The sequence below is a fragment of the Giraffa tippelskirchi genome, chromosome 5 (genome assembly GCF_054371585.1).
Source record: "Giraffa tippelskirchi isolate mGirTip1 chromosome 5, T2T-mGirTip1v1.2.pri, whole genome shotgun sequence".
Classification (NCBI taxonomy): Eukaryota; Metazoa; Chordata; class Mammalia; order Artiodactyla; family Giraffidae; genus Giraffa; species Giraffa tippelskirchi.
In genome coordinates, this window is record NC_137279.1 from 34371495 (window position 1) to 34387953 (window position 16459).

General features: G+C 53.1%; 1 protein-coding gene across 34 annotated transcripts in view; it reads right to left on the reverse strand.

The window, feature by feature from the left end:
- The window catches only part of RERE (arginine-glutamic acid dipeptide repeats), a 408969-nt gene that overhangs the window by 6589 nt on the left and 385921 nt on the right, over positions 1–16459 (reverse strand). For all 34 annotated transcript variants that reach the window (XM_081490478.1, XM_081490468.1, XM_081490475.1 and 31 more), the window contains 6 exons: positions 4580–4742; positions 3608–3700; positions 2917–3116; positions 2021–2182; positions 1558–1671; positions 3–1318 (listed from right to left, as the gene is read on the reverse strand). In XM_081490478.1, the coding sequence (XP_081346604.1) occupies positions 3–1318; positions 1558–1671; positions 2021–2182; positions 2917–3116; positions 3608–3700; positions 4580–4742 (2048 nt within the window). The remainder of the gene's footprint in view (positions 1–2; positions 1319–1557; positions 1672–2020; positions 2183–2916; positions 3117–3607; positions 3701–4579; positions 4743–16459) is intronic.

Here is a 16459-nt window from a genome sequence, read left to right on the forward strand (position 1 = left end):
ACCTGGCGGACTGGCTGGCGTGGCTGGGGGTGTCCACCACAGTGGGCTCAGGGGACGGGCTGCGAGGCGGGGGAGGGGGGCTCTCAGGCTCCTCAGCATCGTCCAGAGCCTCTTCCTTGATCTGGACGGTGGGGAGTGGGCAGGTTGCTCCCCCAGGTACGCTGCCTCCCGAAGAAACGGCAGCAGAGCAGGGTGGCTGGGCCGAGGGGCCGGATCCCGCCGGAGGAGTAGAGGTGGAGGGGCAAGTCGGAGGGGTGATGGGAGGGGGGCCCCCAGGGACAAAGGGGTGTTGCGCAAACGGGGGCTGAGGGGGCACCTGGTGGAGGCCCGCGGTGGGGTGGGAGGTGGCAGCAGGGGGCAAGCCCTGGCTCTGGGTCAGCACAGGGGGTTGTGCTGGGGATGAGGGCAGTGGCTGGCTCTGTGGCATGAGCTGCAGGGGCGGGGGGTGGGCTGAGGGCGGGTGGTGAGTGGACAGGGAGCTCAGCGGCTTCAGAGCAGGAGGGGGGGGGAGGTTGGCATTCATGGAGAAGGGCGAGGGCCCCGAGAGGTGAGGGGGATGCTTGTGGGCCTGCGGCGCCGGCAGCTGTGGGATGGGCGTGGTAGGCGGGGGCTTGATGTGGGGCATGGCCAGGGGTGCTGGGGGCAGGGGCTGCTCCCGGGGGGGCTGCTGGGGCTGCAAGGCTGACTGAGGCGCAGGGGGCTGCAAGGAGGTGTGAGGGTGGGCTGCTGCCTGGGACACCTGGGGAGGGAGGCCAAAGGGCTGTGGGGGCCCTGGGTGTTGCAGTAGGGACCCAGCCTGGAGGCCATGAGGGCCAGGCGGGCCCTGACTGTGCAGAGGGGTCTGGGTGTGGGGCAGGCCGGTGGTCTGGCTGGCCGGGCCCGTCAGTGGCTGCAGCGGGGGGTGCGGTGAGGCCAGCCGCTGTGGGTGGAGAGCAGGCGCCTGCTGGATGTGGGCATGGGGAGCAGCAGCTGAGGGGGCCTGTGGCTGTGTGGGGGGCTGGGAGGCTGAGGGGGAGCCCTGTGAGGGGGCAGCGGGGGCAGGTGTGGGCCCCGGGGTGGGCAGCTGGGCAGTCCCCGGCAGGCCAGCAGAGGGGGCTGAGGCAGCCCCTCCAGGAGCCTGCAGGGCAGAGGGCTGCGTCGTCTGCTGGGCCGAGGAGTCTGAGTCACTCTCGTTGTCCTGGGGACTGGGGATGCTGGGGGACGTGCTGCGATTGTCCTGGTCGATGTCTTTGGGGTCACTGCTGCCCTCATCGTTGACGCTGCGGCTGTCGGAGCTCTCCCCCTCGCCTTCGGATGGTGAGTTGGGCCGGCTGATCTCCTGGGGCCAGAGAAGGAGGACGGAAGGTCTAGGGGAGCCGGACGCCCCCTGCCCCACCACACAGCAAGGTCTGGCTGAGGAGGCAGCAAGCAGGGACCACAGGTCCTGCCCTGACTTGGCCAGTCTTGGAGGTGCTCTAGGCCCCTCCCTGGGAGGCAGGACATGGCCATCGCCCAGGGGGCATCTCAAGGGACAGGAGCTGCTGGGGGCAATCAATGTGGTTCAGCCTCAAGCCTCACCTGGGTTTTTGTCTTCTTGGAGCTGGTCCTGTCGGCCTCTTCTGTATCCGAGGTCCCCTTCTCCCGCTGGCGCTTGGTGCTCTTAAGAGGGGACGTGGCTTCCTCCTTCACCTTCTGCGGCGGGAAAGCCCACGAGAAGCCTCAGGCCAAGGGAGGGTGGCCCAGCAGCCTCAGGGAGTGACAGCCACTTGCGGACACCTGGACTCCCCCTACACGATGCTCCATCCCAGAAGGGGCCAGTGGGGCCAGGAAGGAACAAGTATTGGGGGACAGGAAACTCAAGGCAGAGGCAGCCCCTATAGGTCTGTGCTGGGAATTACGTGGACCCTTTTTCCAGGCCCCAGTCTGCAACCACAGGTGAGGCCTTACTGGTGCCTGCGAGGTTCCATGAATGACTGAGAGACTCGGAGGAGCTGAATGCCGACTCCAGCAGCTCCTACCGCCTGCCCTCCCGGCAGCTCACCTTGGCCGACTTTTTCACCGTCTCTGCTTTACTGTCGTTGCTGGAGGTGCTGGCCGCACTGGGAGAGTTCCGGCCACTGGAGCGGATGTCTTCATTGATGGGCGAGGCACGACCATCAGGACTGGCTGGCTGCTTCTTCCGACCACTGCGCAGTGTAGACATCTGCCCACCCCAACCGGAGGCTGGTGAGACTCAACCCTGGCCCCACATGGGCCACCTGGGCCCAGTTCCCAGGAAGGAGCCTCCAGAGTAGGTCAAATCCCAGCCCCTGGCAAACCACAGGGCAGCCCTGGCTGTCCCTCACTACACAGGAGTCAACATGGAGCGAAGCAAGGAGGGGGTGAATGGGTGAGTTTACATGGAAAAGAGTGATTCTCAGCTTAAACTCGAAGCTCTCATCTCCTCCAAGGACTGTCCTGAATGACATGAGCTGGAAGTGGGCAGGGCTGTCTGAGGGGCAGAGGTTGGCCCGAGTGACATTACACCTGAGGTCAGCTTTAAGTCACACCCCTCTTCCGTCTGCTCCATGGAACTGCCTGCTCCTCCCACCAAACACACACGCACATTGGCCGATTTCACGTGATTGGATGGGAAGTGACCCAACGAGATGAGCTGTCAAATAATGCAGCTCAGCTCCTAAATCCCCCAGGCCTTGAGGACGTTTCTGCAAGGCCACGGGGCTCAGAAGGGAGTGGGGTACAGCGACTCATGCTGGTCCACCAGCTCCCTGAGGAGATGAGAGGGAGGAGAGAACCAAGGGCTCTTCCCCACAGGCCAGGCATGTCCCCTCCAGGGTCTGTTTCTCTGCCTGAAATGAAAACATTCCCAGCCTCCTCCTGGCGGGTGTGGCCGCAGACTCTGGAGATGCGCGCAGGCTGCCTGGCCAAGGGACTCACCGAGCCACGACTCCGCCGTGTCCTCATGCTATGCTTCCCGCTAAGCCCATCGTCTTCCTCTTTGACGGGCTTGAACATAAAGGGTGGGGGGTCCACGGGCTTCTCGATGGGGGGCAGCTCGCCGTACTTCTTGAAGTGGATGCGGCAGTCGGTACACAGCAGGATGTTCTCCCGGCCCCCGTGGTGCCAGTCCTTGGAGGCTGCAGGAGGGAGGGGCGGCGGTGTGGCTGCCAACCTCAGACACCAATGTCCGGGGGTACAGACATCCGAGCAGGGAGGCCCTTCTGTGGGCTTGGCTGACCCTGGTACCACAAGGACCATGTGGCCCTGGCCTCAGCCAACACCTGTCACTCAACAGCTCAGGTGCTGCCGCCCTGCTTCTTCCTGGAAGGGGAGGATCTCAGGACTATCCACCACCCCCACACCTCATCGCAGGATGAACTGCCAGGAAGAGCTGGCAGCAGGCTCCCCAGAAACACAGGCGCCTCCGCCCTGACCCTGAGCAAGTCTGTCCCAGCCCCTGGTCAGTGCTCCAGCCTGACTGCTAACAGGAGAGTCTTCCACTTTCTAAGTAACCCCAAAGACAATGCAGATGTCAAGTCTCCAATTAGATTCCCCAGACATTCAGAACCAGGAAGTGCCTGAGCCTGGCTGATCCAGCGAAGGCACCCCTCCCACCGGCCCCACTTACTGGTGGTGAAGCAGTGGCGGCAGGCGTAGCCCTTCAGCTCCTGCTCACTGTCTTCGCTGTCGAAGTCATCCTCACTGGCTGAACTCAGGTCCACTGGGCATGATGGGCACACAAAGGGGTGGGGGAGACACCATCATGCTGGGCCAAGACTGGACCCCCTGTTACTACCTCTGACCTGCCCCAGGCTCTGGGCCAACAGTCAGAGCGGCCCAGCAGGCTGGCTGGGGCAGTGTTCACAAAGGACCACTCTGAATTTCTCAGGGCCAGTCATCAGAATGAAGAACTCGTGTATGAGGGGTGGTACCCAACAGTCTGCTCTGTCATTCTGGTGGTCTGCTGTCACACCTCAATCCTGGAGAAGCTGGCACTGATGCCCACAGATGGTGGATCAGAACAGGGTAAGTGCATCCATGATGCCCTTCCTGACATTCTGAGGGGTTTCCTCTCCATCAAGGCTCAGTGCCCTCCAGGCCTACTGTTTCCATTTGCATGAGCCACGTCTGTGACCCTCAGGCTGAGTGCCCTGGGCCAGGACAGGATCACAAGCCATGAATCTAGTTTTCAAAGGTTAAGAATGTGTGTGGGCTTCACTGTCATATCAGACTGCAAGTCACATGGGACCAAGAGGAGGATCTCACAAAAGTAGGAGGAAGAAGAAAATGTTAAATTGATCGTATTGTGACCACAAGTGCAGTACACTGTCTGCTAAGGGAGATCGTCCTCCAAAGTCAAAAACTGCCTCAGGCCAAGGGCAGGACTTACAGATGATATTAAGTTTCAGAAAATCTATATGCACAAGTAGTTTGTAAAACTCTTAGATCAGGCTTTGCAACACACACACACACGCATGCACATATATCACCGCCCCTCTGCCCCCGCCCCAACATGAGCTCTGCCAAGGACGGCTGTAAGAGCAGGTCCACCCAGAGCTGGGACATGGAAGCCTGGGGCATGTGCAAAGCCCCCACTTACAGAATTCACTGGACGGGGGTCTGGAGGGTGTGTTGACGGGCGTGGATGCAGTGCGGGTCTTGATCCTCCGGAACACAGCCTGCCTGCGGTGCCTGCGGTGGGCCCGGGAGCTGGCTGCTTCTGGGGTTTTCTTCCAGTAGTAATAGAAGGTGATCAGTTCTCCCTGCAGGAGAGAAGGGTTGGCTGTGAGGCAGATGCACAGCCTTGGAGCAGAAGATGGCTTTATCACAGCTGCCCTGGAGGCCTGGGCTCACTAGAGACACACCCGTGGAGCTGCCTGTGCAATGGGCCAGTGGGGCTTGTCTGCCAGCCCATCAGAGCATAACTTCTAGACATCAAGCACATTTATTCACTTAACAAGTATCTGCTGGGTGCCTACTATGAGCAGTTCTAAGCACTGGAGGTGCATCAATAAACCATCGACAGAAAGGAGAAGCCCTGTCCTCTAGCTGTGTGTGTATGTACATGTGTGTGTGTGCACGAGTGCACACAGGGAACATCTCTGCACAGCAAGTCGGTGAATCCACACGGGGCAACATGGAAATGCCCAGCCAGGGAGACCATTCCAGAAACAACTGAAGCAAACAACTGAGGTGGCAGGAACTGGGGCCAGGAGGGAGGTTGGGAAGAATAGAGCCCAAGCCCAGGAAAAGTGCTATACAGCCCCCGGCCAGGCCCAATGGCCATCCCGGACTAGCCAGCAGAGGGTGCTGATGGCGAAGCTGAGGCCTGGCAAAAAGACTGAGAGTGGATGCAGCACACGGTGGTGCTGGGCAGAGGAGACACCACACGTCACGAGGTCGGTGAGTAAGGCCAAAGGAGCTCCTCTTTTCATGCAAGGCCCCGAAGAAACGGAGCCAAGACAGCTTTTAAAAACAAAGCCAGCAGAAATGAGTCCAAATGCAACTTTTTAATATAGGGCACTTGTGGCACTCCCAGCCTCAAGGGGTTCAACCATATGTTCACACCCACACACATATACACATGTACGTACACACAATATACACATACCTACACACATGTACAGAATACACATGCATACACACATACTTGTACACACATGTATGCACACACATATACATACACACAGGGGTCGGGGGCAGCAATGGCATGTTCCACTAACGCTGGCTGACAAAAGACCTGTATCTTGGGGGTCTTTGCTTTAAGAAAAAGCCCTCTACTTAGAATTAAAAAAATTGTTAAAACAGAGAGCCTCGATCACACTGATCTTCCCTAATTACATCACTACTGTGGAAAGTCAGTACCATATCTTGGGGTGTGTTCCTGAACATGGGAGGGTCCCCACATCTGAGGGTTGGAGCTACTTGGCCAAGGCTCACTCTGCCTTGTGGAAGGCTCTCCGCTTTGTGAATGCAGGAGCCAAAAAGGAGAAGCAAAGACTGTCCACCAGTGTCCTGAGATCTAGCTGGAAAGACCAATGCTGAGGAGACTGAAAGAGACAAAGCAGTGCAGGTACCACGTGACACATCTGTGACCAATGGATGGATGCCCAGTCACGTGAGGTTTCTCTGAAAACACCCCCAGGAGCAAGTAAGTCACTTCCCATCCCCTTTCCAGTTCCACCCGGCGGTACCTGAACAACACAGGAAAATGTAGCAATTGCCCTTGGATTTCTTCCTTGTTTGCCTACTACATGTTAGTCCACAAACACAGCCTCTAATGTCCCCATAGTGAGGGGAGGGGAGCATCCTGAGCCTCTGAGGTCCCGATCTGAGACACCTCCTGGCTCCTGCCTCTTACTTTCTAACTTCCTGACTTAGCCAGTCATTAATCTATACTAATCTTTTGCTGTTGGCTGGCTGGAGGGCACAAACTCATAAATCCACTATGATTAAGAGATCTGTGCTGACATAAAAGTGACCCAGTTCCAGTTTTCCTATGAGGAAGCAGACCAGAAGCCAACGCAGGTCACTATCACCCTTCAAACACTGTCAGAGCTGCAGGTGCCTCCTCAGTTCAGAAGGGCAGCTGGTTCAGTAAATCACAGCCCAGTCCCAGGGCTGGAAAGAAAAATGAGAAACCCAAAGGCTTCCTGCTCCTCCCACCTCTACCTTCAGTGGAAGTTGTTTCAGGGGCCCAGGGACAGGTCTGAGACGTGAGGGGAAATAGCAAGCTGAAGGAGGCGAAGCAAAATAAAAATGGGAGAGAAACCTGGAGGGGAGGCACGACCACCAGGTCTCTGCCACACCTTGGTCGGACCTGTAGGCTGTGGACAAGCCACCCTGACAGTTCTGGGCAGTCCTGGTCTGCAATTCACAGTTACAATGGATCATTTCTGTTCCTCAAACATGAAAGAGTTTCAAATGGTATTAAGAAACGGTATAACCTGCAGATTCAAACAGGAGAAGCCAAAGTTCAGGCCCAACATCGGATGCTGGACAGAAAAGACTCAGGAAAAGCCCAGGTTCACAACCTGAACCCTGCACTGGTCCTCCTCGAGTACGTGAGAAAGATCGGGACACAAACACCTAACATTAAAATAAGTGTCAACTTATGTCAACCTTACGTAACAGCTCTTAAACAAGGAGCCCGGGACAGATGCCATCCCCTGAGTATCAAAGATCAAAATGACGAAGTCTGAAGGACTGCTGTGGTAAAATGAAAGAATATCAATTTCCTCAGGGAAAAGAGGGGAGTGACAAGAAATCTCATATACCACTATGGACATGTAAAATGGTCAAATCACTCTGTAGAACTCTTTTGGCAGTTCTTAGAAAGCTGAATTGGCTTGCCTGTGGCTCAGATGGTAAAGAATCTGCCTCCAATGCGAGAGACGCGGGTTCAACCCCTGGGTCAGGAAGATCCCCTGAAGAAAGGCATGGCAACCCACTCCAGTATTCTTGCCTGGGGAATCCCATGCATAGAGGAGCCTGGCGGGCTAGTCCATGGGGTCACAAAGAGTTGGACACGACTGAGTGACTAATACATAACACACAGAAAGCTGAACACGGACCACACGGCCTAGCAACTGATTTCACTCCTAGGTATTTACCCCAAAGGAACACAAGTATGTGTGTACACAAAGACTTTTACACAAGCATTCATAAAAACTTCACTCTTCAAAGCCCCAAAATGGAAGCAATCCAAACAGCACCTTAATGGGAGAATGGACAAACATTCTGGTACACCCACTCACGAGAATATTACTTGGCGGTAAAAAGGAAAAAACAACTGACAGCTACAACAAGCAGGTGCATCTCAGACATCATGTTGAATGGCAGCAGCCCACACGGAAGGGCCCAGGCAGGATGAGTGGTTATCTGCTGTCTGGTGCATGAGGCGTGGGCGACTGCCTGTAAAAGGACCTGAGGAGACCTTCTGGGTGATGAGGCTGTCCTAAAAATTGACTGTTGTGTTATTAGATGGATGTGTACAGTTGTCAGAACTCACTGGACCTGTGCCCTCTGAGTGCATTTTTATGATCCATATGGTATACACACCAGTAATACATCAGCAAGTTGACTGGGAAAGAAAAAAAATTCCAGACCAGGTTTTATTAGCTGCCTCTCATCCACTGTAATGTCTAGGAAGGGATTAAACATTGGAATGGAGCAAATCTAGGAGGATTAGAAGCAGCATACTGGTGACTGCATGGGTGGCTAGGTCTTGAGCACAAACAAAAGAGCATGCTGGGGAAAGCTCTGGTTCTACAAACAGGGAATGAAGCAGCTCGAGGCCTCCCCAGGAATGAAGTCAATTGAACTTTAATCAAACATGCATAGCGTGTGCTGTGGAGACCCACTGCACATAAATTCAGGGAACAAAAGCTGCTGCAGAAATCAATAGCTTACTGAAACATTAACACAGGCAATCATTGATCAAAAGGCAGCTCCACAAAGGCAGCCTTGCAAATTAGCTCCTGCTTGTGCTTGCAAGCAAACACAGAGGCACAAATGTTGTCGACATGAATGGCCCGTAATGATCATTTTGTCCCCAGTGCTCTCAGCTCGTCTCACAACAAGGCCTCACAGTCAACACGCCTCTCATCTCAGGGCAGCGGTTTAGTGCCTGGGCAAAGAAGCAGAAGGGGTCAAGTCATCTTCAGGGGTTCCGCCACGGCTGCAGCTCTTGCGGGAGGAGTGTTCACGGCCCGAGTCTATATTTAGCAGATTCGCTCGCCCTCTCCAACTCCTCTGCCTTTTCTGTTGCTGCAGGGGTGGGGTGGGGGGTACCCTACAGGTCAGATGCAGAAAGACACCGGCAATGAGACATGTGGCCCTAGATTAAGGACTCACTTTTCTCCCTGAGCCAGGTTCCCATACAGCAGGTCTTCTCTGGGGGTTAGAGAACTAGCTGTATTAGGTCTTTCTGACTTTCCACTAAAAGAAAAACAGGGGGCGGGGAGTGCCAGGCACAGAAGAAAGAGAAGGGAAGAAATAAGCTGCTCAGGGCAGCACTCTGTCTGGGTGGATCGGGGGCCTAGGGGAGAGAAAGAAACCAAGACACACAGACAGGCAGACAGAGGCGCGCCTGTAACCCAGGCTTGGCCAACTGGAATCATGAGGAGGAACCATGGCTCCACTTCTGTGCTCTCCCCACACCCCATCCGATTCCCACCCCTCTGGGCAAAAAATTATCAGGGCAGGCTCCCCTCCCTGTGGTGCCCTGGGCAACCACCTGAAGCGCAGGGCTGGGGTGGCTCAGTGGCATCTGTCCGCTCACCTCTCACAGGGAGCTTCTCAGGTGTGAACCCACTCCAAGAAAGCCCTGCTTTACCCGAGGGTGGATGGGTGGCGGGGGGACTATGAGCCAGGAGACGTGTTCTAGGGCCCAAATGGACGCCACTGGATGTGGGCCACAGGCTGGGGTGGGAGCTGACAATCCTGCTGCTGGAGACCACCTGACCAGGTCAGTCTACCTGCAGGCGGTTGGTAAGCTGAAACACTGCCCACGAACCCACCTGCTGTTTCCATTCCCTCATTCAGCCATCGCACTGCTAAGACAGGAGAGCCTGTAACCTGTTCTGCACAATAAAAGGATAATCTCTTTTCTAAAGTAAGATGAGCTATGTGTTCTCTGTAAGGGACCTTGGGGAAGCAGAAGTACAGACAGAATGCTTAAGAGGAAGGTGCTGCAGGCACTGCCAGTATCAAAGGTTCCTTCTCAGGGGGAATGTATGTCTCCAAGACCGTCAAGGAGCACACTCCCTAGCCCCGGGGTCTCTCCCCCCTCAGCCCAGCACTAACTCCTCAGACACAAGCCCTCTGGGAGGCTAGTGCGCAGGCTGAAAAAGACAGTCAGCTATTTTTCACCCCATTACTGAAGCTTAAGGGCACACCCAAGATTGAATCCAATTTGTTGTGATTGTAACAAAATTATTACTGCTATAACCATCCACATAAGTCTCAACACCCCAAGGTGGTGGGAGAAGAGGTCCAGGGACCCTGGCTCAGAGTTCAGGGTTGCCATCTACAATCAGGTTCTCTCTTTACAAGCCAAGGATGGCCTCAGTCTTTTATAAATAACCCTGGACATGCAGCACACCCTGTGCTCAGCTCAGGGTACAGACAGTGTTCCTTTCTCTTCCACTCTCACCACATGGTTCCGTGAACCAGCAGAAAGAAACAATGCTGACCACTGGTCTTCTGTTACGCTGTGTTAAGGAGGGCCTTGGAAAACCAGTGTTCTCCTTTCTGTACATGCAGGGAGGGGCAGGGCAGGTGCAGGAGACAAGAAGTAATCTAACCCAGGTCCCTGCACACTACCGAGAACCCAGCACCAGCCCCAGAAGGTGTCCAATAGAGCGGCCCACAAACACCCTTCTGCTGTGAGCGGAAAGGAATTTCTTTCCTCTTTACCAAAGTTTAAACACTGCCTACTAAGAAGTGGGGGGAGCAGAAGAGATGGGGTGGGGAGGCAGGCCTGGAAGCTGTTCGTGAGAAGGGCATTAAAATACAGCCTCTTTCTGAGGCCAGGCCCTCCAGGCCCACAGTCAGTGTGGTGGGACAGGGGCCACGAAATGGCAAGTGACCTTCACTTGCCAGTCCAGTGACACACCCCACTGCAGGGGTCAGGAAGTAAACATTTAGAAGAAGTTCCTTTCTTTCTCTAAGACCTATCAGTAACTGTTCAGATGCTAAGTATTTTAACTTGAGTACAGCTAAGTGATCTATACAGAAAGCCTCAAGTCAGCATGCCAACGGACAGTGAGAAGCAGAGGGGGTTTCCTTTGCTAAAATTTGTTTGGAGAATGCCCTTCAGTCATGGCCTGGCTCCTTCTTTGGTGGTCTAGGTAAAAAGAGTGAAGAAACTCACCACTTACTTTCTGGATACAACAGAGAGATATAAAGCTTAAAAGAAAAGGAAAAAAAAAGGTGTGTTTTTGCAGGGAGAACGTCCAGGAAGCAGTGAGTGGTGATGAAACAAGGCCCCAACCCCAGTAGGGGCAGGAGGAAAAGGAGACACATACAGCGCAGAGCTGCTTCTGTGCTTCTATGCTCCAGGCCACTGGAGCCGGGGCCAGGGAGCCTGCCTGGGATGCGTCCTCTGGGAAGAGCTGCTCTAACCCCTTTGATTTCCACCGCCACCTCTGCCTGTAAATTACAGCTGCACTGTTTCTTGGCAAAAATGACTGATTGATTCAAGGGTAGTGAAGTAAGTCAGTAAAACTTCCTGGCACAGACTCCCACGCAGGTCACTCTTCTCTTGCTCCCTGAGGACTCCAGGACTGGACCTGACGACAGAACGGCTGAGGTGAGAGCCAGGCACGGGGTAGGACCATCCACTGAGTGTAGGGGGTAGCTGCTTTCAGCGATCTCTCTCCAGCAGGCAACTGCTTGTCTTCCAGCAATGAGTCTGGTAATTAAAGCAATGCTCTCCTGGTTCCTTCTTTTGTTAACCAACCAGATCCCCTCATCTCCGAAGGAGCCCCAACACTGTCAGCCTGCTCTCCTGCTGATGGTTATTTCCGCCTCTGTGGTCTCGGCGTATATCCAGGAAGAAGATGACAGGCTCAAAGGTGCAGCAGAACCACAGCCACCTGACCGCGCGGCCACACCGAGGAAGACCCGCGCCCAGGGGCAGGCTCCCGACCATCCATACCCATACCCCCTCCCGCTATCCACATTGCAGCTCTTCTCCTGGAGACAAAGGCAAGGGAGGAAAGAGAAGACTCTGGAAGTCTGTGAAGGTCTCCTAGGTTTAGCTGGTTATAATGAAGAGGCCACGCAAAGACACTCGGAGACACTCCTGAACCAGGCACTCTTGCTGCCCTTTTTGTAAATCCCAACTGTGCAGGGTAAAGGGGAGGAAAAATCTTTTTTTCTTTCTTTTTAAAACAATTACCACCGCTACATTTGAACACTGTGAAGGAAAGGGGACACGTCAAGGTTTTTTTTAAACTCAAAACCATAATGAGATTTCCTAAGCTCTATGCTGCTTCAGTTGCTGATGTGGCCACCTGTGATCCCACCTCTGGTCCCACATCTTCCCTTGGATGTTCAGAACTGAGGTCCCGGGCTGGCCTGTCTCCTCCCACACAGAGACCAGGCCAGTCCTCTCAAAGCACAGTCCTCATCTTGTCAACCTCCGCCTCCGAATCACCGAAGGCACCTCAAGGCCTGCAGGAAAATGCCCGGCTGCTTTGCCACCTCCTCCAGGCCTTCCCTCTGTCCCCAGAAGACAGCGTGCACTCTCTCTCTGGCTTGCACCGTTCCTCAGTGCTCTCCTTCTGCCAGCAGGACGCAGCCCTCTCTCTGGCTTGCACCGTTCCTCAGTGCTCTCCTTCTGCCGGCAGGACGCAGCCCTCTCTCTGGCTTGCACCGTTCCTCAGTGCTCTCCTTCTGCCGGCAGGACGCAGCCCCGTGAACCCTCACTGCTGTTTTCTCAATGTCTGTCCGAGTTCTTCTCACCACGTGGGGCTCCAGTCATTACAGATGTCGTCCCACTCCTGTCCTGTACACACATGCTCTCCCTTGGGCTGTAGCCACGAACGAGCCTGTCTAGCTGTCAAGTCCATGTCCACCCCATCTGCAGGCCCACCCCAGAGTCTGGGGCACCATCTCAAACATACTGAGTGTTCAAAAACACCTGACGGAATGGGTATTTTCTGAGAACTAAAATTTACCCAAAGTGAACACTAAAAGCTTAAAACTTTACAGAAATGGAAGTAACATGGCCAGCTTTTGAGAAATGGACGCAAGATTGCTAACATTTTATTTTGCCAGGTAAGGTCATTAAAAATCACTACCTGCTCTCAACATTATTTCACAAAAGAAATGACATTTTATCTTTTCTAGAAAGTATAATAAGATAGACCGTGTCTACACTAGAGCTCCTTAATTTGACGTATAGTGTTAACGTGAGCTGACTACAGTGTTCTTGCTTTGCATTTCCCAAGGTCCAACGAAGACAGAACACTTGCACCTGCGCAGTTGCTCGCAAGCAGCTGCTCTCGGGGGGGGCATCACGGCTTAGGAATCCAGTGCCCCCACTTCCTCACCAATGGCTTTATCCACAAACCAACTCACCACCCTTTTACTGGGCTGTTGAATCTACAATAACGATGGCTAGGCACTATAAACATGCACTTTCCATACCTTCATACGTTTAGTTGTCATAAGTACCCTAACATCGTCATCATCCCTGCTTTATAAATAAGATAACAAGCCACAAGGAAACTGGTCACAGCTTCAGTCGGCAGCCCTGGGGGTCTCACTCCAGAGTCTTATGCTCTTAATCACTAAGGGGAAGTAATCTTTTTTTGAAGTCTGAGGTTTGAATTTGAGTTATCTTTTTTTATTTAAAGAGCTCAGCTCACTAGTATCTTAAACCCACTAACTGGACCCTGGGTAGTGGTGGCTGAAGAACACAAAAGAGCACTGTGCATCCCTGAGCACAACGGGCAGTCAGCCTTCCTACCCCAGCACCCATGAATTATAGAACAAGACCCGCCTGAAGCGATTCTTGGGGGACCAAGATCAGAGACACACGTGGCAGGCACGTGTGCACAAGCCCAGAGAAGTATTGCCTTCCCACACATTCCAAGAACAGACTCCAGTTCTTGGAAGTCTTGTCCCTGGACCCTCCAGGGACAAGACGGGATGGAGGCCACGGGCATAAGCACTCTTTCAGACCTGCTCGCCCAGTGGCTCTTGCTCAGAAGCCCTTGGCCACTTCAAGCTCTGGGCTACAAATGTCATGGACATGTGCCAAGCAAGGGGTCGTCACATGCCACTTCATCCTAAAGTCCTTCCTGGACTCTTCCTCCAGGAGGAAGTTGGAGTTTAGATCCGGTTGGGGCCCTCCTGTGCATGTAACAAAACATCTTTCAAAACGAGCTTCGGCTAAAGTGTCTAAGTAAAGCAGTGAACCAGCTCCAGCTAGAAGCATCTAAGTAAAGCACTGAAGACTTCCAATGGCGCTCAAAACCACGGATGTGACTCACAGCCCCTGGATGGACCCCCTGAACCTCCACACTGTGGCTGCTCCTCTCCAAGCAGCTCCATTACAAAAATCTATCTATTAGGCTTCCCTGGTGACACAGTGGTAAAGAATCTTTCTGCCAAAGCAGGGGACATGAGTTTGATCCCTTGTCCAAGAAGATCCCACATGCTGTGGGACAACTATGCCCATAAGTCACAACTACTGAGCCTTTGTGCTGCAACTACTGAAGCCTGAGTGCCCTAGAGCTTGTGCTTGCAACAAGAGAAGCAGAGAGCAGCCCCTGTTGCTGCAGAAAGTCCTGAAGCAACAACGAAGACCTAACACAGCCAAACATTAAATAATTTTTAATATATTTATTTACATAAATAATTTTTAATGTATTTATTTATTTGACTGCACCCTGTCTTAGTTGAGGCATGTGGGATATAGTTCCCCAACCAGGGATAGAACCCAGGCCCTCGGCATTGGGAGCATGGAGTCTTAGCCACTGGGCCACCAGGGAAGTCCCAAATAAGTAAATTTTTAATGTAGTTATTTTTTTAAAAAACGCTATCTATCAACTGAGCACCAGGCAGAAGATACTGCAACTTAGCAAAACACAGTAACAAAAAATAACAGATCTGGAAACAACTGATTTGAAGACACAGATCAAGACCATCACCAATTGGTCTAAACTCCAGACTGAACCGAAGGGCTCCTGGCCATGTGTGGGCCCCACACTAGCCCCTGGCACAGAAGCCAGGCAGTCCTAACGCAGCCACGTGATGGGCCTTCCCTTAACACAGACCCCCACAAAACTGCCCACTGGGGGGGGACACTTTATTTTTAGTTTTACTGTTTGTTAACATTTTAAATATAATAATGTCAACATCAGGAATCTTGTTTTCTCTGTAAAACCTCAAGAATTCATTCACTGAAATCAGTTTTCTTTCCCACAAGCTGAATACTTCATTATTTCCTGAATTTATTTTATTGGAGTTCAGCAACAGGGCAAGTGGGATTTCACTGCTGTTGGTTCTATCACCGCATCACCCTTCTTAATGTTTTCTAGTTCCTGTAACAAAACCACAATTCTGCCAGCAAAGGGAGAGAGAGAAGAGTGAGGGGGGAAAAAAAAGAAAGCCATTAAACTGTTAAAACCACCATTCTCCATCTCGTAAACATTTTTCTATTTATTGGCCTTTCATTGTGTGTGCAATCTTATTATCCCTGCACAGTATCAAAGTGACACCCGTCAGGGTCACCCTATAAAATACACGTTGGCAACATAACATTCAATGACGGGGATGGGACAAAAGATGAGGGATGGGGGAGAGTGGCAGCTGCAGGACATTTTAAAGGGATCATCAGTTATATCTGTGCATTTCCCGAGGTGATAATTGAATACCAGGGGCTGGAGGGAAACCCATTTTTGAGTTCAGAAAGGATAGTTAAGAGAAAAATGTTTTTGTATTGGAAGCATGTAATGACTGCCAGGAAATGAGAACAGCTACTCCAGCAACACTGCCTCTTGTATTTTATGGTTTTTATGGATGCGTGGCAAGTTATCAACTACAATCCATTTCTGCAAGCTGAATTTTGAAATGAAGGGCAGACTTCCTCATTGCAAAGAAAGGAGGGAAAACGGTATTTAATTTTGTCATTGTATCACATTTGTTTAATAAAAGGAACGGGGCAAAGATGACTCTTCAAAGCACAAAAACACAATTACAGTACTGCATCCCCCTTCTCAGACGTGAAATGTGTCACGTCTCTCACCTGAATTTTCGAAGATCTTGGAAAAATCCAGACAGGCTTGCTAACTACACCTGTGCTTCTCTGTGCTCCTGGCGCACAAACAAGGCCAGCAGTGGCTTCATGGCAGCTTTCAGCACAGAAGATCTCCAGAATGGAGGTGGAGGAACAGTGACTCCCCACATGCAACTGTTCGGGCTGGGGGGGTGTCCCCCCAGTTCCTGTGCCCAAGTCCTTCATGGCGAACTCCCAGGGAAGGAGGCGGGGGGCCTCCAACCCCTCAGCCGTGAGAGAAGCTGACAATCAATCACCGGCAGGGGAGGAGGGGGACCCCAGATTTTGCTTGGGTGGAGGGGGAGAACAAGTGCCAAAGAGGGCAAAGTGGTGAAGTCACCAGCCACTGAGGCCCCTGTCAGTGAGGCCGCGGGTTTCCTCGCAGCTGCTTCACTGTGATCCAGGACAACCAGCCCAAGTCTGGAACACCTGATGGATACCTGAGGTGCAAGACACCAAGCTCACCTGGGCGGGCGTGGTGGAGAGGGAGGGGACCACAGGATGGACAGACAGCTGTCCACAGAACATCAAGGAAGCCCCCACAAGCCCTCACAGGAAACAGCCCGTGCCATTCCACATGGCTGCCAGCAGATAAGCGAGAGGTCACACGGTCTGCGCTCCCAGGTTAAACAAAGGTGCCAGGCACCGTGACCACAGCTGCTCTGGGGCCAGCAGTCTCCAAGCATC